The sequence below is a fragment of the Vicia villosa genome, linkage group LG2 (assembly GCF_029867415.1).
Source record: "Vicia villosa cultivar HV-30 ecotype Madison, WI linkage group LG2, Vvil1.0, whole genome shotgun sequence".
NCBI lineage: Eukaryota > Viridiplantae > Streptophyta > Magnoliopsida > Fabales > Fabaceae > Vicia > Vicia villosa.
The window spans coordinates 120,218,707-120,239,065 of NC_081181.1; the positions used below are offsets into that span (position 1 = coordinate 120,218,707).

Genomic DNA, 20,359 nt, shown 5'->3' on the forward strand with positions numbered 1-20,359 from the left:
TAATAATTAAATATTTATTAATTTTTATTCAAAAAATATCAACTCCCTAATTGTTCTGGACTGGGCCAAGATTCGGCCCAGTCTACTTTCGGTCCACTTAATCTCGGAGGCCCAAAGCATCCCTGAACCCATAAAGAGCAAACAGTGCCCGTCTCCTCGAGGACCCAACGCCACTAAAGCAAGCTATCTGGTGCCCGGCATGAGTGCTCCCCGCGAGCACCCCACCTGACGAGGACTTACCTCCTCACCTAGACCCAAGCATGTCAAGCGTGCTCCCCGCGAGCACCTACTCCGCCGAGGACCCTTCTCCTCGTAGGGTTCCTTCACATCCACCCCTCGAATAATACGGAGCCCACGTGGTTCCTAAAAGACCGCGTCTCCCTTGAAATTCGGAGTGTTTTATCAGGACGGAGAGCACTCACGCATCTCCGATATTTCTGCCTAGGAAACCTGGCAGTCTCCTAATTGGACCTGGAAATCCAGCCCAGTAGCGAGATCATGGCCCAACACTGGGGGCTATAATTACCCTCTTTCACTAGAGGGTCAGGTATTCATTCTCTTCTAACCTTTAGCTTGTACTTGTACTCTGATTGCTCGTCTTCTCACTTTAACATCGGAGTACCTTGCAGGTACACCCCCCTCTATTTCTCAAAGATCCAGTTCCGTGCAGGCCTTGAAGATCCGTCTGATCAGGTACGATCACTAATAAAATAATTGATTTCACAACCTTAAAAGACATTATTTAAATCATATATAATATATTTATAAAATTAAAATTTATACTAACATTATTAATATGAATTCAATATTTTTTAAGAGAAAAATAAAATATGCACAAAAATATTTTTACACTGTCAACCAATCACAACCATGTATCCAATTAAAATATAATTTTAATTTAAATAAACTAACATGACATGGTAAAGTGTAAAATTTTGATTGGTTGTATGTGTAAAATTAATTTACACTGTCATTACACTACCTTTAATCTTTTTTTTTTTTTTTAAGTATTTGTTGATCCTTATATTTAAATAACCCGATTAAAGAACCATTTTAAATTAATTAACTTTGTGTATTTGGTTATTTTGTGTCTTTTTTTTTCTAATATATTTGGCTTATAACAATAAATCTCATTTACAATATTTTTATGTCAAAATAATTTCCCCTTTAAAATCTCAATAAGCTTTTTTTTCAATGATATACTCTATTTTATTGAAAGATTCACTTAATTGAACTAAAACTCATAATTTTTTTTTACTAAATACTATAATATATTTAATTATTTAATTTTTTTTTAAAAATGCACACAATCTAAATAAAATAAATTTTTTATGAGAGAGGAATAGTCACCAAATATATTTTAATTACTTATATCATATTATTTTTATAAAATTAAAAATCCTACTATTATGAACAGTATTTGAAACCAAAATTTAAAAATATAAGAATTAAAATAAAAAATAAAAAATAAAAAGAAAAAAAGAAAACCGAAGCATGCATAATAAAAAAAAAAAAGAAAGAAAAAGAAATCAATTGTGTCAGTTTTCTATGCATATTGAAGTAATCTATATATGGTCTTTCTAATAAATTTTAAATTGTACGTTGGGAATTAACATGAATTTAATGACATGGATAAATTTATAATTATTAAAAAATATAATGTTACAATTTATAATATACGATTTTCATAATGATATGTCAAGTGGTATTTTCTTGAACCAATGTATTGCTTACAACTCATATGGGTAAATGTTACCCAACTTATTTTGTTGGGTAATGAAGTAGTCACCCTTAACTTAAAACACCGTGTGTTTATCTGTCAAGAAAAAAAAAAAAAAAACACCGTGTGTTTGCGTTTGGCTACGCCAACTTCAAAGTTCAAACCCTCACTCCCTGTCTTCCTCTTCCCTCACCAGAGCCGCCTTCCACCCCATTACTCTCTCACAGACTCACACCCTCCCTCCACCAAGTGTTCTCCATTCAAGTCATCTTATTACCGCAATCCCAATCCCAAACCCTAATCCTATTTGTTATTCTTTCTCTCAATCAATCTCATTCTCTACTTTTGCTTTCTTCTCACGCTCACTAATTTCTTCTTTCACTCTCATTACGCATGCCATTCATTTTCATTACTCTCATTTTCTGACTTCCATTACTCCATCTTCCAAAACTCTGTAATTTTCGAACGGTTCACTACAATGTCTTGCATCACTTTCAATGTTGGAACTTCTTTCAATCTTAACGGATGCATTAAGCATGAATTTTCTAAACCAATCGGCTTCAGAAACCACTCCACTTTTCCCAAATCTTCTACTCACTTATCAAAAACCTTGAATTTAAGCTTAACCAACAGTAGTTTTAGTTTATTCGACACCCGTACACGCCCATTTCAAAGTGTTTTCAAATGTATTGCTCAGAGTTCAGAGCCATCAGCTTCTATTGGGGTTGAAACCAAAAACAATTCGGGTAACTCAATCTTCTAATTCCCCTTGTATTTGTATATGAATGTGAATTATATACTAACTGTCTTTATTGCATGTGCTGTTTTTAATTCCATGATGAAGAAGGGGTGGCTGTTCTGGTTATTGGTGGAGGTGGGCGAGAACATGCGCTTTGTTATGCGCTGCAACGATCACCCTCCTGTGATTCGGTATTCTGTGCTCCTGGCAATGCGGGAATTGCCAGCTCAGGAAATGCGACTTGCATCTCGGACCTTGATGTTAATGATGGTGCAGCTGTAGAGTCGTTTTGTCGGAAATGGGGGGTGGGGCTAGTTGTTGTTGGACCTGAAGCCCCACTTGTTGCAGGTTTATCAAATTATTTAGTTAAGGTTGGAATCCCGACTTTTGGTCCATCTGCAGAGGCTGCCGCTCTAGAAGGTTCGAAGAATTTCATGAAGCAGTTGTGTGACAAGTACGAAATTCCAACTGCTAAGGTCTGTCTTCTTGTTCTGAATCTCATCAAACATATCAATTGTTGAGCCTTGTTCTATTGGAATGGTATTTTTGTATATCTCATTCATGTATTGTATATCATAACAAGCTCATGTGCTCTTTTCACTGTCTGGATAATTAGCTTAATTAAACACTTATAACATAAGAGATTATCATATCAATGTTCATTTATAAGCAATTTCTGTAATAAAAGTTAAAAAAAAAAGTCATTTTTTTCATATAAGCAACAAGTTGCTTCCATAAGCTATCTTGGAGAGCTTATGAAAATAAGATGAAAACAGCTTAGGAACATGTTATAAGTTGTTTCCATAAGATCTTTCAAATAATCTCACAAGTGATTATATCGGTATATAAACTCAAATTAGTCGATCCAAACAGGTCCTGGGAGGATCAATCAAAACCATTTAGTGTTTCTTTCTTGATATGCAATTTTGTGAAGTTGATAGCATTTTCTTATGATCTATCTACTTGTCTTGTCTCTTAATAGCTCTATTAGTCAGGTTGGAATATAGTTTGTGAAATGATGCATGTGATAATTAATGGAGTCATCATGTTTTTACCCTCACTTGTTCTCTTTATTACATGTATATGGTGTTTTTTCCTATCCTATTTGTTTGTCAATTTTGCTTCCTGGTTTTCGCCATAGTGTTTACTTATAATGAACTTATTAGTGCAGTACAAAACGTTTACAGACCCATCCGCAGCAAAGCAATATATTCAAGAAGAAGGAGCTCCGATTGTTATCAAAGCAGATGGATTGGCTGCTGGAAAAGGAGTAACAGTTGCCATGACACTGGAAGAAGCATATGAAGCGGTTGATTCAATGCTGGTGAAAGGTGATTTTGGTTCTGCAGGTTGTCGTGTCATTGTTGAGGAATTTCTAGAAGGAGAAGAAGCGTCTTTTTTTGCCCTGGTTGATGGAGAAAATGCAATTCCATTAGAATCTGCTCAGGACCATAAGAGAGTTGGCGACGGTGACACAGGGCCAAATACGGGTGGCATGGGTGCATACTCTCCCGCTCCTATATTAACCAAGGAACTTGAATCTATAGTAATGGATTCTATTATAATGCCAACAGTAAAAGGAATGTCCGCAGAAGGTTGCAAGTTTGTTGGTGTTTTATACGCCGGGCTTATGATTGAGAAGAAGTCTGGCAGGCCTAAGTTAATTGAGTATAATGTGCGATTTGGTGATCCAGAGTGCCAGGTCAGTTAAGTCATAACACGCAGTTTCTCACATACATACTTATTACTTAACCCTTGAAATACACTGTAAAAGGCTAGAACTCAGGAGGTTTTAATGATAAAATTGTGTTAGAATTCCTTACTTCTCATTATTACACAGAGCACAGTAGGTAGTTTAGATATGCTTGTGTGAGCTTTCTTGTGTTCTTTTGAATGTCTGTGGTCTTCTTCATTTGGTTTTCAAATCACATGATGGAAATTAATATTTCTGCTTCTAAACAAACTGTATCCAACACTTTCAAAGCTTTCTTCTTTCACTCTTTAACAATAACGTTTTAACAATAACATCATATCTTAGATCATATTTAAGTAACAGACATGCACCGCACAATCGTTAGTTTGTTTACAAAAAAAAAGGGGTATAACCTTTGATAACAGATGATCACATTAACACTATGTTTATATTACTAATATTGAAGCTACTATAACTTGCTCATATCATTTTTCCTTTTGGAATTTTACACAGGTCTTGATGGTTCGGTTGGAGTCTGATTTGGTACAAGTTCTGCTTGCAGCTTGCAGGGGAGAGTTGAGTGGAGTATCACTGGATTGGTCTCCGGGGTCAGCCATGGTTGTGGTAATGGCAAGTAAAGGATATCCCGGATCATATGAGAAGGGAACTATAATTGAAAACCTTGAAGAAGCCGAACTTGTTACTTCAGGTATCAAGATATTCCATGCTGGAACTGCTTTTGATTCTGAAGGAAGATATATTGCAACCGGAGGGCGTGTCCTTGGGGTTACTGCCAAAGGAAATGATCTTGAAGAGGCACGGGATCGAGCTTATCAAGCTGTTGAGAATGTTAACTGGCCAGGGGGCTTCTATCGTCGGGATATTGGTTGGAGAGCCCTTCCTCAGAAACAACACACCAAATAAGTATAAACTACCGTGACAATGTCCGTAAGAGATAATTGGTCAACAGTCAATAACCGTGAATTAGATTACAAACCTAGAGCATCTCGAAGATGAAAGAGGATAATCCGTAGTTGACCTAAGCTTGTATTTTATTTTTTTCTATAACAGTTTTGGTAGGACAAATGATGATTAGATCGAGGGTGATAACGATTATTTTTAACAAAAACTGTCTCGCCTTAGTGATCTTTTATGCCTATCGAAGAGCAGAAAGACACAGAGAAGTTGACAGTGAACTGAGTATTTAGTCTACTTATTATTCTACGCATGAGAATGATTATATTATAAGAGAATGATTATAATTATGCTTAACCAGCATTGAAAATGATTGGTGGGAGCAAGTAAAAGAAGGTTAAGTCTTCAGTGAATATTGGAATCTCGGTCACCAGCAGCAGCACCATGGAACTTGGTCACAAGCAGCACCACCACGACACCTGCAGTTGGTTTTAAATAAGCAAATTGTCAGCATGTAATCTGTTAGTAGCAGAAATCGATCTTCACTCACCTATATTACTTTAAAGTTTTGGGTCAATAAATGGTGCGTCTTTCACAAAGGTGTCTAATCATACATTATGTATTAATACTTCCTAGTAAAAAACTCTACCAACATCTACTATATAATTTAGGCGTGTTCACAAATTTAGTTAGCCGAATAAAATATCTAATCTTAACTGAATTGAATTATAAAAAATTTAAACCATTTAAATATTTAATGAAGTGAATTGTACTTTTACCAATTCAATTAATTTAATACATCTTTATATTAAAATAATAAACATTTTTAATTATAATTTTTTTTGATGTTACTCAATTACTTTTAAATTACACTTTATGGCCAAGAAAATTGTGGAAACAGTTTGGATGACTTTGTGGCGGGTAAAGTCATTTTGACATTAGTAGTACAATTTTGGTTTTTTATTTAAAAAAAAAAAAAGAAAAGAGATGGAAGATAAGATGAGAGAGAGGAAAACATGAGAGAGATAGAGGCTAGTTACCGTAACTTTGCCGCCTTAAAGTTGAGTTAATGAAACGTGACCCAAAAATTGTCTCTTCAACTTCATTTCCAAACTAAATACTACTACTACACTCTATTGTCGGAAAACGTGTCACACGAACCGAAAAAAAGCCCTCCACGAAACCAAAAACCCGTAGAAGAAAAAAATAAAGAAGGTAAAAGCACTTACACGTTTCGGTTTCTTAATGGAAATTTGTAGTGCATTATGTTTTTGACATGGAGCATGACATTCTTTGCTATGCTTCTGAAAAAGAAAACCGATCAATTTATTTATGGAGAGAGAATGGACCTAGGGTTCCCTTTTAACATGCAAAGTAATCAACCCTTTTTTTTCTTTCTTTCTGTTTGTTTTGCTGGGTTTTCATAAAAATTTGTACTTGATGATTTTATGGGTTTTGTTAAGGTTTGAAGAAGGAAGCAAGTTATCTTTGTGAGAGGGAAGCAAAGGATACTAAATCACAAACGGCTAGAATCTTTCATGTTCTCCCTGAGAAGCAAGCAAGGTAAGCAATACAATGCCACTCTTTTTTGTTTTTTGTTTTCTTGTCTCTTTAGAATCCAAGTATACACAGCAGTAAGAGCCTATAGAACACATCATGTTCAAATACTATCTTGTTTGTTTTTTTTATGTAACTCTTGCTTTGGGATCTATTTATATAAAAAATGGTTCTAATAAGTCTTGTAATCCTTCCAGATTTTGTTACCAAACAAAGCAGCTATGGTGGTGATATCATTTCAACAAGTTAGGGCCCACTTTGAGCTTTTCATGGTTGGTAAGATTTTGAAGGTGACATTGTAAATATGTTTCTAAAGTGCTTTTTTATTAAACTTCAGTGGTAGTTAGCAGTAGCAAATTCATTTCTTTAACCAATTTTAACTTGTCATATGGAGATTTTCATATAAAGTTACATGCTTTTTAAACAACACTTTTCACCTTAAAACTCACTTCTGCCTTGGATGGATGACTGTATACGCAAAGTTGTGTTAGGTTCTAGCTCTACTGATGGTGCATATCTAATCAATGATGATCTAAGTGTATGTTGTTTACAAGCAGTTTGGTACACTGATATCTGCACTTCCAATTTCATTAAATAGATACAAAATTATCTTTATGCATTCACACTTAAGCTGTTTCTTTTTATACTCTAAGTGAAATCGGATGTTTGACAATAGTATACCTTACATGCTTAAACAAAAGATAGAATAGATCGATTAGCGCAATATAATTAATTTGTTGCAAGGTGAGTTCTTATTCATATCTTTGTGCTGATTGTTGTCATTCAAATAACATATGTCGAGTTAAGATGAACCTAATCCATCCCTGTTAGTTTCATGTCAATGTTTGGAAGAATGTTGTACGATACTGGATCATATAAAGGTGTTAGTTTAGCTTCTGGAAAGAATATAGAGGTTTATTCATTGTAGGGTAGAAAAAGTAGAGGCCAAGTAAGTATCCGACTAAAGTTCCACATCGTCTAATGCGTAAAAGAAATTAAGCTGCTCAGATATAAAATGAAAGGACCTCTAATTAGGCTATTTACGGAGTCGTGTGATGATGACATAGCGAACTATTCTTTCGCCTTTTACTAAAGAATACCGTGTCAGCGTCACATTTAGCGGCATACGCTAGTTTTTGGAAGAGTCTTCTTCATTGAGGGCTCTGCAACTTTAGTTCAAGATTATGTTTGAATCTTTTTTATTTTTGATAATTCTCACTATTTTTTTTAGTTTTAAATTTAAATTAATTCTGTTTTATTCTATAAAATTATGAGCTTCTAAGTGTTGTTATAATCAGAAAAATATTATGAGATACATAAAGCTGGATGTGTATCTGGGTTGGTAAGATATTTTTGAAAAAACTTAATAGTAACAGCTGAATGATTAGATTTGTAAAACATTACCTCATAGTTGGCCTCTACATTAACTTACACTCTAATGAGAACCCATCTATCTGCAAATGATGTTATATTGAGTCACAGATTGGAAAGCATGATCAAACTCGTCATCGCAAAATTGCGATGAACCCATAGGCCAAATAATTAAATGAACCTAGCAGACTAATACCCCAATAACAAGAACAATCTCTTGGCAATTTTGATACTGAAACCACGTTGATTTAAACTAAACAATGGCAGGTATAAAACATCAATTAAGATGATAGAGTCAGTGACATGCACTTCCATTACAAAATTCTGCTATGGAGGTCACTGTAGTGAGGCAACATCTGCTCCTCCTTTCAATGTATTAGACTTGAGCATTGCTATTAATCCTCTACAGTAAGATTTTCAATTTCTTTTTGTTCAGCATCCCCAGGTGCATTTGCTTCTGAATTATCTACTTCAACGCAATTACTTCCTGTATAATTACTTCCAAGTTTGCCACAGTATGAGCACGTCTTAGAATTTTCTCTACTTCTCTCGAAGAAATTTCCACTAGATCCATTATTAAATCTTCTGCCATCAGCCGCATTAACAATCATCTTTAATGTCATCCAACCAAACTATTTGGCCTCTCACGTTTAATAAGACTAGAGAAAACCTTGTTCATATAAGGAAAAGAAGGCAATAAAAGCAGTTGAGAGCATACTGCTGCAAAGGACTCATTCCATCGTAACAAATAGTTTCATCTTTTTCGGATATGCTTAAACAAAAGATGGAATAGATCGATTAGCTCAATACAGTTCTTTTGTTGCAAGCAAGGTGAGTTCTTATTCATGTCTTTGTGCTGATTGTTGTCATTAGAATAACATAGTGTGAGTCAAGATGAACCCAATCCATCCCTGTTAGTTTCATGTCAATGTTTGGAAGAATGTTGTACGGTACTGGATCATATAAAGGTGTTAGTTTAGCTACGGGGAAGAATTTAGATGTTTTTTCATTGGAGGGTAGAAAAAGTAGAGGCCAAGCAAGTATCTCACTAAAGTCCCACATAGTTTAATGCCTAAAAGAAATTAAGCTGCTCAGATATAAAATGAAAGGACCTCTAATTAGGCTATTTACGGAGCCGTGTGATGATGACATAGCGAACTATTCTTTCGCCTTTTACTAAAGAATACCGTGTCAGCGTCACAATTAGCGGCATACGCTAGTTTTTGGAAGAGTTCTCTTTATTGAGGGCTCTGCAATATTAGTTCAAGTTTATGTGTTTTCTGTTTTTCCGGTTGATGTTTTTGTTTGGATGTTTAGTTTTTGGTATTTCACACTATTTTTTGTTCTTATACTAAAAAAAATCATTCCATACAGCATGTTGCTTCAAGGATTCTGCTGTATCAAAGTAGAGTAAGAGTAAAATATACAATAGCAAGAAGAAATGGCAGGTACAAAACATCAATTAAGATGATTGAGTCAGGGAGATGCACTTCATTAGGATTCTGTTGTCTCAAACAAGTAGAGTCCATTTTACAAAAACTGTCTTGTATGTGACACATCTTGTATCAAGCAGTCCTTAATTTAACTGGTATTGTGTTTATCCCTAAGAAAACATGTCTAAAGTAAGCATACGTGGTCCGCAGCACCATTATAAAAAAATTCATACCGTGTGAGGCAACATCTGCTCCTCTTTTCAATTTGTTAGGCTTGAGCATTGCTATTAATCCTCTACAGGAAGATTTTCAATTTGTTTAACGCAATTGCTTCCTGTAGAATTACTTCCAAGTTTGCCACAGTATGAGCACGTCTTAGAATTTTCTCTACTTCTCTCAAAGAGATTGACCAAAATTTCCACTAGATCCATGATTAAATCTTCTTCCATCAGCCGCATTAACAATCTCCTGCGGATCTTTAATGTCATCCAAACTATTTTGCCTCTCATGTTTAATAAGACCAGAGAAAACTTGTTCATATAAGGAAAAGAAGGCAATAAAAGCAGTTGAGAGCATACTGCTGCAAAGGACTCATTCCATTGTAACAAATAGTTTAATCTTTTTTCCTTGAATTTAAGATCCAGGTGTTGGCCGCGTTATACATCATGTATGATTTCAATGATGCTGCGGCCGGCCATGAAGTGGGCTGTGAGACGCACTCAGAAGGTATACCTACCTATGAAGAAGATTTACAAATATTTCATCATTGTTATAGTAGTTTTGTTGGGAGATATCATTTTGAATGTTGTTGAAATCTGTGGCTTCTAATCTAGCATGATAATTTATGATGTGCTTTGAAAATCATAATCATATCAGCAAGCATATATGATTTTACACAAATGGGATAGTATAAGAGACTGTTTTGAAATTTGTGAAGTGATGGACGACTAGTTTTTAAATTCTATTAGTTGTCTCCTGATATTCTAAGTGAAATATCATGTTTGGCAGTAGCTCAGTTTGATATGCTTGAACAATTTGGCGGGGGTTTGATAAACTTAAATTGATCACCTTGCTGTTTTTCATTGGTGTTTTTGAATGAAATATGTTATGCCTAACTGTTTACAGTGCATAACACCAAGGTAAATCCTCTTTTGTATTCTACAGGATTCTTTTGTTGCTATAGCCATGGTAGGTTTTGATCATGAAAATGGCGAGGTTCGTAAAGACTTACTTAAAACAAAAGATGGAACAGATCACTGGTTCATACAGGTCCTCTGTTGTAAGGTGAGTTATTATTCATGTGCTGTATTTGCATTGAAATTCAATTGTGCTAGATTGGGATACTTTAATGTTTAAAGTGAGTGGGTATCAGACTGAAGTCCCACATCGTCTAATTCATAAATGAAACTATACTGCTCAGATATAAAATGAAAGGACCTCTCCTGATGGTAGGCACGGAGCCGTGTGATGATGACATAGCGAACTATTCTTTCGCCTTTTACTAAAGAATACCGTGTCAGCGTCACATTTAGCGGCATACGCTAGTTTTTGGAAGGGTCCTCTTCATTGAGGGCTCTGCAATTTAGTAAAAGTTTGTTCATCTGTTAAGTTTATTGATGATTTTAGACTATTAATCACTAACTGGAATTTTGATTAGGAATTTGTTAGTGTTTTGATACACAAACATGTGGTTAAGTGGTTCTTAGGCAAAAATTAAAATCTGAATCCTTGGGTCACTGTAGATGCCTGATCCACACTTTGTGAGGCAACATCTGCCCCTTCCTTTCAATGATTTGGACTTGAGCTTTGCTATTAATTCTTAATATTCCTTTGCAATAAGATTTTTAATTTGTTTCTGATTTATCTACTTCAACACAATTACTTCCTTTACTATTTATCAATTGAAAGCCAGTGGGAATTGAAGGCCGCTGCAGCAACATCCACATAGATCCCATTATGCGTGGTAGACAGAGAGACTAAATCTACGTTCCAGATGCATGATAGATCGAGAGTACTGTTTGTTTCATCTCTCATTAGTATTTGGTGTTTAGTATTTTCGAATAAAGTATGTTATGCCTAACTATTTATAGTGCATGCATAACTTGCATCAGTACACTAAGGTAAAACATCTCTGTCTTCAACAGATTCTTTTGTCTGCTATAGCCACTATAGATTTTGATCAAGAAAATACTGTATTGAATGACTAATTGCAAACATAACCAAACTCACACCATCTAATACCCAAAATGAACACATTTGTCATTTTGTGGCTGGATTAGAAGGAAGTAAACTTCAACAACTTTGGTATTGGTTTGGTGACTGGGCTATTTTACTACTGTAAATGTTATTTTCTTGTCCTAGTTTTTGAACAATTTAGATCTCTTCATCTCAAATTTATTCTTTGCGGTTTAATATTTGCTTGTCTAAGTTGTTAGATTTGTTTATGGACAAGAATGATAAGTGAGGACTTCACAGTACAATTTCTTAGTCCCACACTGCTAATGAGAGAAATAAGATGAATTTGAGTTTGTATAAAAGTAAGCTTATTCTTTAGTGAAATCTATCTTTGCGCTTGGGGCAATGACGCAGCTAGTGAGGTTCTAACCGAGGCGCGTCTATTGCTGGTTGAAAACTATTTCCAAACCCCCTCTTAGGCTTGGGTTCAACTCAAGCCTTTGAGAATTTCTGGAAGGACTCCCTTTGGGGTAAAGTCCTACAATTTTAGTTCAATATATAATAATTAAGTCCTACAATATTAGCTAATATATTTATATTTATTCTAAGAAGTTCTAAATTTCAGTCTCTTATTAATTAGTCATTCTTTAATTTCCAATCTCCGATATTCCATTATTTTGCATAAGATATATGACTTAGTATGGTTGCAACTTAACATTACAATAGTAAAAAAGCCCAGTCATCAAACTAGTATCAAAATTCTCATCCAGCCACAACAATCAACTCACACAAACCTTAGTTTACTCTTCAGCTAGTTATTGAACTTGATAAAAAAATAAAATTGATTTGAAAGGTAAGATTTGGTATCAGTTCTCTAAACAAAATAAAGATTGATATGAAAGGTAAGATATGATCTCAGTTAAATAATTGTTCTATAAAACATGATAAAGGAGATCATGGAACAAAATATTGCATACATGTTGATTCCACTAAGCGAATATAGACGCCATAATATTGTTATAAATAGTTCGCAATGTGAGTTGGTGTATAACATGTTGATCCACTAAGTGGATTGGTGTATAACTTGTTGATCCACTAAGTGAATATAGACCATATATACAACTCTGACACTAAATTTAGGGAATAATTAGTCTCAGTTTAGATTTATATGATTATTATCTTTGTGACGATATGACACTTGACTAATCTTTTTTTCTTTTTCCTCTATAGAATGAATTAGTCTTATGTTGTCTGAGTCCCACATCGGAATTGTTAGAGGGAATAGTATGGAACATCAAGTATAAAACAGAAGTGTGTGATACATTGCAACATACTTACCTGGATGGGGTCAATGGGTGATCAAGAAGGCCCATGGCCTAGGCAAGTGACCTCCATTGCACTTAGGAGGGGTGCTAGCCTAAGGTCTACCCAAGTGGTGGAGCCTACATCATAATTTGTTGCTGTGGGGGCCTGCGTTCGCGCGGCCCCTCCCAATTGAGTTTTAATTTTTCTTTAAAGATCCAAAAGCATTGTTTTTTTGAGGGAGGCTGTTTCATAAAAATTTTGCTGGAGAGTATGTTGGATTGCTCTGTCATTTGTGGAAATTTTGAAAGCTTGGATCATCTGGTGATGAGTTATTAACATATTGCTTTGGCAAATTGGACTTTGAAATAGTTCAAAGTATGCTGAAGGATGTTGGCAATCAATCAAACTGAGTTTTTGTATCATTGATGTAGCTTAGGTGATTGTTTTGGGATGGATTTAACATAGGTTTTTCGTTGCAACATTTGTAGTGCAAATGTTGTGTGCTAATGTGTATTACTCTTATACCCGTTTTGTTCACATCTGGTTCATATATTATCCATATATTATCTGGTTGTTCAAGAGCTGAAGGGAAATTGGAATGTAAGGGATTGTTTATTTTATTTTGTTTTAAAATTTTCATTTTTGACTCGATTTGTCCTTTGTTTTTTTTACTTAATATTGTGATAATATTATGATGATATTCTGTTTTTACTAACATATTTATTTTATTCTTGTATTTTTTTGGTTTGTAGTTGAGATTGTTTACGCTTGTGATTATTAATGTTTTACCTTTTTTTTTTATTTTAATATTAATATGTTTTTTATGTTGGCATCTATTATGAGCAAGAGTTTCACCAATACTGCTAGACTACTAATTTATTTTCTACACAAATGACATTTTCTAAAAATACAGTAACATGAGCTGCGTTTAGGCTTTATTTTTGTGGTAAAAGGGGTTGAGTTTGAGGTTAGGATTTTGCGAGGATTGGTCTGTCTTTAAGGAGTGCAATGCTTTGTGCTCTATTTGGATTACTTGTTTGTATTATAACTTTTTAAGACTTGTTGTTTGATTGTATTATGGCTGCCATACGCAGCATATCTTTTGTTGTTTGGATGTATTTTAAGTAATTTTACTCACTATTAAAATTTGTAGATCTGCCATCTGTGTTGAGTTTGACGTAGTTACTTTGAAGAGGTTGCCAACTAATCATAACCAACCATCCGTGTTCAGCTTGACGTAGTTACTTTGAAGAGGTTGCCAACTAATCATAATAACCGACGCCTTATCCACCTTAGTAGTAACTGCACGTTGTGGGTTGTGGGGGATGTTGTAAGAGATGCTAATGGTGTTTGGTTAGATGGTTTTACGAAAAATACAAGTGTGTGTTCTGCCTTTGTAGCAAAATTGTGAGGTGTGTTTGAAGGCCTTAATTATACGATCAAATTAGGGAAGAAGGTGGAGTTGAATGTGGATTCTGTAGCGGTGATGAATGTTATTAAAAAAAAGGCGCGTTAGAAAGCTCTAAAGGTTATGCCTTGTTAAGGTAAATTACAAGGTTGATTGAGCTTCAGGATGATGCGTAAATTAGTCACTCTTATCGAGAAGCTAACAAGTGTGCAGATGCGTTGGTAAATGAAAGATGCAACTTAAATTGCAATTTTGTTGAATACATAGTTACTCTTATTTTTATTAGTGGGTTGTTAGAGGATGACTTGTTAGGAGTTTTTGTTCCTAGGTTGATCCCTGTGTAGCTTTTCTTTCTTCGGGCTTTGGCCCTTTTGTTTACCAAAAAATTAAATTTGTAGATCTGGCTCCATTTGAAAACATAAGCCAATTTGATTCATTCATAATCTTAATTTCAGTTTTGACTCATTTACATTAAGATATTAAGATACAATGTTTTTAAAGAAAAAAAAAGTTACCACTATCCAAATATAATTTTAAAAAAAAGGTCTAAATAGCAAAACTTTAAATGAAAAAAAAGTTTCAATAACCAAATTTTACACAATTAGAAATGAATAAAAAAAATTAATGATTTTTAATTTGGGCCAACTTTCTAAAATGGCTTAATAATTGCTTGTTTAATCGAATGAACCAAAATAAAAGTAGATTTGCGACCAAAAAGTTAATTTTTGAAGATATAAAATTGGACCGTCAATGGCCGTCTAATGTGTAAAAAACTGGATTGATTTTAAAATGGACTCGATTATTGTTAAAACCCAAAAAAACTAGTAATGAAATCGAATTCGGGAAAAATTGATTGTTGAATCAGACGGAAATGGACCTATATTTCTCAACCGAGGGTTGGGCCAATTTGGGGTTTTGAGACTGAGCCCAAAATTGAACCGGCCCAACCGAATGTCTACCCCTATAATAAATCACCTAAAAATGTTCCTAAACGCTTATCAATTGATTAGAAAACTGTCGGCTTTATTTGAAGAAATTTTGAACTACCTGATTGATTAGATCCTAAAACTAATCGTTTATAAAAGGAAAAATCGATTGTCACAATATCTTAATGATTGGTAATGACTATTTATCCAAACTTTCTAAAATGGGCACAAATAATCGATTTGATTTGTTACCTAATTGATCAGGTGAGCTAATTGACCCATGTATTGTTTTCTTTTTTAGTCAATTCTTTTCCTATATAAAGGAGGCGCTCTCTTCATTTCACATCAGAATTTCAGATTTCTCCAATTCTTTGCAATTTATCTCTTCTCTCTCTCTCTTTCTCTCTCTCTCTCTCTCTCTCTCTCTCTCTCTCTCTCTCTCTCTCTATCTCTCTCTCTCTCTCTCTCTCTCTCTCTCTCTCTCTCTATGTCTCTCTAAATATTTTCTTTTCATGAAAGTTATCTTAGTGCTTTGTGAGTGAAAATTGCATGTGAGAAAATAATTGTATTGGTATCATATCATTGTTGATACTTTCAAGAGTGTGACACTCTTAACAAATATATTTTGGTTATTGAGGTTAATCAGTCTTAAAATCTTTGTTTGGTTCTAGAACTTAGCATGGAAAAGTTCTTCTAGATTCTTGAGATCAGCTTGTAAAATCTCTTATCGGTTCGTTAGCACAACCCATGAAAAAGATATCTTTTGGGTTGGGATAAACATGGGTAAAATCTCTAGATCTACTTGTATTAAAGGTTCATGGGTGTAACCCGTAAAATCTCAATATTATCGTCAAATATCAAGATCTCTTGGGGACCGAAGTAGGCCAATGTTCAGTCGAGCCTAGATAATTCTCTAGTGTCATCCCTTTAACCCTTATCTTTTATTTTCTGCTATTTACGTTACTACTTTTACTTTCCGTTGTTTTTATTTTGATCTTAAAAATAGACAACTTGCTTCTTAAGTAACAAAAACTTGAAATTAATCACGAATCTTAAGTACCACAAATGACCCCCCTCTCTTGTGCTTGGAGACACTTGTCCAACAAGTGACATGAGAGCCTAAATACTGTTAAATACTAATTGTCCCTGGAAGAAAATGACTCTAAGCTATTCACTAAACAAACCCTCACCCTTTAATGGAGAATGGTATAGTTTGCGGAAAGAGAAAATGAAATTTTTCATAGAAGAAATGTATGGTGGTATATGGAAGGTTGGGTAGGAAGGTCCATTTCTACACATGATATCATTGGTGTTGTAGTGAACAAACATGAAAAAGATTAGACCAAAGATGATAAAGAAAATGTGCACCGTAGTTTGAAAGCAAAAACTATCATCATTACTTCTCTTAGTCTTAATGAATATTTCTATCTTACTTCGAGACTACAAAAAGAAGAGTACAACAACTACAGATCATGGGTACTGTTTGTCATGTCAGAAGATACATAGAGGCAACACATACTCAGTATGTGATGAACAGATCCACAGTGATGTTATTTCACTAATCATCAGCCTATGGATAGAAGATGAAGAAGAAGAAAATCTGTTGTTAAGCAGCATGCTCCATTGGAGATTATGAAATATACTCATACTTGATCAATGCCTACATTGTTCATGTTGAATAACAGAAGTAACTGGATGCACTGAGTTGTTACTCGATAGTGATTCATTTATACTGATGTTCATCAACATGCCATCAAGCTGTAACAAGCTTTATGATCAGAATTGAAGAAGGAGGAGCTGAAGACCAACATGAAGAAGCACATAAACAGAATTGTTGTTCTGAATCTGCTTAATGAAATAGAAGCTCAAGAAGCAATTTAAATAAGAATTGTTGCTCTTTATCTGCTTACAGAAGAAGAAGATGATGATCACTCTGAATAAGCATTCTTAATAAGGGTTGTGTCCCTTAATCAGCTTTCAGGAGATACAAGAGATCAAGACAGAAGCATCCAACATAAGAGTCGAGTCTCTTAAATCTGCTTATGAGAAGAAGGAGAAGATCTCAATCAGAAGATAAAAGAAGAAGACTACAAGTTCTGTTATAACTTGTAATACATTGTGAAACATATAGAGTTGCTGCTCGTAATGTGTAATATCTTAGAAACTTCTGATAGTTTGTTTAAGCACTAGAAGTGACTTCTAGTCAGAGTGTCGTAAACATATGTGCTTAAGATAGGAGAGAACCAGCTTGAATAAGAAGCAATCTTGTAATCTCTAGTAGACTGGTGAACGTTATATCCTTCTGGGATCCCTGAACGGTTCATCATCTAAGGTTAGTCACAGTGGTTTGTTGTGTAGGGTTAGACACAACAAAATGGTGGTGCAGGAAGTCAAGGGATGTTATATCTCGTGGAAATCACTGAACAGTCCTTTGCAGTCAATCACGAGCAGTTGGCTTGTGCAGGGTGCCTGAGTCAATGGAAGTTATATCTCGCAAAGATCACAAAACGGGTCATTGTCCAGATGGTTAGTCACAACAGTTGGCTGTGCAGGATAGTTAGTCACGATAGAGGATCGTGCAGTTGTAATCATGATTTGGTTATAGTGAATTAAGACCTCTGTTGAGAGGCAAATCACCTGAAGAAGGTGGACTGGAGGTAGCTTTAGTTAGAAGGTGAACCAGGATACAAATGAATGTGTCTTTTACTTTCTGCACATGTCATTTTAACTTAGAACATTTACGCAAAAGCTCCTCATAACTGTACTGAGCAAGTCAGAAGTTCTGATATCCTTTAGAAGTTAAAATGAACATCTTATTGGTTATGTAGTTCTACACTTCATGTTTCCGCAACATCAAAGCATAATCCAATAGATGATTAAGTGAAAGAAAAGACGTTAAAGAAAAAGAAAGGGAATTTTAATTCGTAAAGAACACAATTCAATCCGCCCCTTTCTTGTGTTTTTCTCCACCTTCAATATGGACATCCTCCAAATTATTCATAAAGAAACTATTGAGGTAAAAAGGGCAAGGTTGGACACATTAACTCATAAGTATGAACTTTTTCATAATGAAACCAGAGGATAATATTAATCAAATGCAAACACGATTACCCATATTGTGAGTCATATGAGAACTTTGGGGAAAACATTTTTAAATTAGGAACTAGTTGTAAAAAAGATAAGATGCTTAAACCGTAGTTGGAAATCTAAAATCATTGTGATTTAGGAATTTAGGGATCTAACACACTCACACACACACATACACACACACACTTTTTTTTTTGGCATATTACATGAACATGGGATGAAATTGAAGAGACTTGTCATAGACGAGGAATGAGAAAAGTAAAGTAAAAGTCTAGCACTCAAAGCCAAAGACTTTGATTCTGACGTCTCTTATAGTAAAAAAAGGAAGGAAGTGTCTCCTTTATATAAGAGAAGAATTGACTCAAAAAAAAGAAACGATCCATGGGCCAATTAACTAACTTAATCTATTAGGTCCTAAGTCTAATCGATTAGGTACCACAAATAATTAATTGTTTGTGTCTATTTTGGAATGTTTCGATAGAGAGTTGTTACCAATAATTAATACATTGTCATAATCAGTTATATAATGGATTTTGCTTCTTCTAATCATTTAGCTTTAGGATTTAATCGATTAGGTAGTTAAAGAGTTTCTTCTAATGAAGCTGGTAGTTTTCTAGTAAATTGGCTAGGGCTTAGAAACATTTTTAGGTGATTTATTATGTAAAAGAGGTTTCAAAAAGTCTTTTGAGTGTGAGTGTGAGTTGCATTAGTATCTTAGGAGTTACTCTCCTGCTTTTACAAGACTCTAGTCACTTAGACTCAACCAGGAAAACTTCCACATTTCCTCTCAATCACAACTCTGAGGCTTTCAAGTTTATTTTTTAAATATAGCATTCATATAATCACTTCAATGAAACTTTTAGTCTCCTACTTGATAAGGCTTGAGATATCTTCAAGTTAATCACCATCATCAGAGAGTTGGAAAGTTACTACCATCGACTTTAACAATCATTAGCGTTGTTGTCATCAAAACACTTTGAAAGGTGGCCAGCAGGACCATCACTTCATACCTGCAAGCACATAGATCCATATTCTTCCTCTTTTTGATGATGACAATGCATCTCTAAAGGAGGGGGTAAAAGAGAAATAGGTAGATAGAAATTTGGAGTGGTTAAACTCCCCCTCACATGAGTAGAGAATATACTCTACCCCCCCTGAGAGTATACTTCTCCCTTTTTGTCATAAGCAAAAATGCGGGAAACAAATAAAACACATAGATCATAAAACATCATATAGAAAAAGGGGATTTATTTAAGATTTCTAGTTCAATTTTTATAAAGAAGAATTTTTGTAAAAATATATGCGAGTTGATTAAATGAGGTCACGAATTCAAGTACGCATTCTCATTTTTCTAAAAATATGGTAACATGGGTTGCGTTTCTTTCCTGTTTAGGCTTTATTTATGTGGTAAAAGGAGTTGAGTTTGAGGTTAGGATTTTGCGAGATTCGGTCTGATTTTATGCAGTGCTTTATGCTCTATTTGGATTACTTGTTTGTATTATAACTTGTCAAGACTTGTTGTTTAATAGCATTATGGCCGCCATACGTAACACACCTTTTTTTGTTTGGATGTATTTTAAGTAAGTTTACTCACTGTTAAAATTTGTAAATTTGGCTCCATTTGAGAACATAAGCCAATTTGATTCATTTATAATCTTAATTTTATTATTTTGAGTTTTGACTCATTTACGTTAAAATACTATGTTTTTAAAGAAAAATAAAGTTACCACTATCCAAATATAAATGGCAATTTATTAATACACTCTTATGGGATGAACAACACCTCTGAAAATCTCAAATTTCTCTTCGGAGATGCATCTCCGAACGCAGTATAATGAATTTAAAAAATACAGTTCGGATATGAATCTTCGAAGATACCCTAAAGACGTTTCGGATATGCTTCTTCGAAAACATGGCTGGACATAATGGTTGGTAGGAATATAATTGTTTTTGTTTTAAAAAAATCAATGTCGGTGTGATCAATAATTTGGTTTAAATCGTTAATAAACACACAAACAAAAAACAATAAA

General features: G+C 34.5%; 1 protein-coding gene, 1 long non-coding RNA gene and 5 other non-coding genes across 8 annotated transcripts; all 7 read left to right on the forward strand.

Annotated features, from left to right (window-relative positions):
• Positions 1-1,791: 1,791 nt before the first annotated feature.
• Positions 1,792-5,417, forward strand: LOC131651918 (phosphoribosylamine--glycine ligase). The gene is made up of 4 exons (XM_058921644.1): positions 1,792-2,466; positions 2,565-2,935; positions 3,631-4,161; positions 4,666-5,417. The coding sequence occupies exons 1-4, from the start codon at positions 2,199-2,201 to the stop codon at positions 5,074-5,076; spliced, it is 1,581 nt and encodes a 526-aa protein (XP_058777627.1). The 5' UTR covers positions 1,792-2,198; the 3' UTR covers positions 5,077-5,417.
• A 1,489-nt stretch (positions 5,418-6,906) lies between these two features.
• On the forward strand, positions 6,907-15,286 carry LOC131651919 (uncharacterized). Of its 2 annotated transcripts, XR_009298513.1 has the most exons (4): positions 6,907-8,826; positions 9,370-10,154; positions 10,593-10,712; positions 14,062-15,286. It is a non-coding gene; the product is annotated as an uncharacterized LOC131651919 (long non-coding RNA). The 2 variants fall into 2 exon arrangements; XR_009298512.1 differs by having other exon boundaries at positions 6,907-10,154; positions 14,062-15,283.
• LOC131654247 (U5 spliceosomal RNA) lies at positions 7,671-7,787 on the forward strand. The gene has a single exon (XR_009299292.1). It is a non-coding gene; the product is annotated as a U5 spliceosomal RNA (small nuclear RNA).
• On the forward strand, positions 9,129-9,245 carry LOC131654234 (U5 spliceosomal RNA). The gene has a single exon (XR_009299279.1). It is a non-coding gene; the product is annotated as a U5 spliceosomal RNA (small nuclear RNA).
• LOC131654232 (U5 spliceosomal RNA) lies at positions 10,887-11,003 on the forward strand. The gene has a single exon (XR_009299278.1). It is a non-coding gene; the product is annotated as a U5 spliceosomal RNA (small nuclear RNA).
• LOC131654220 (U4 spliceosomal RNA) lies at positions 11,991-12,141 on the forward strand. Its single transcript, XR_009299268.1, has one exon. It is a non-coding gene; the product is annotated as a U4 spliceosomal RNA (small nuclear RNA).
• On the forward strand, positions 12,934-13,094 carry LOC131654212 (U1 spliceosomal RNA). The gene has a single exon (XR_009299261.1). It is a non-coding gene; the product is annotated as a U1 spliceosomal RNA (small nuclear RNA).
• Positions 15,287-20,359: the final 5,073 nt, after the last annotated feature.

Coding starts and splice junctions, on each gene's coding strand:
- LOC131651918 (XM_058921644.1), top strand. CDS start 2,199: ATGTCTTGCATCACTTTCAATGTTGGAACTTCTTTCAATCTTAACGGA. Junction 2,467..2,564: donor TGAAACCAAAAACAATTCGG/GTAACTCAATCT, acceptor TCCATGATGAAG/AAGGGGTGGCTGTTCTGGTT. Junction 2,936..3,630: donor ACGAAATTCCAACTGCTAAG/GTCTGTCTTCTT, acceptor TTATTAGTGCAG/TACAAAACGTTTACAGACCC.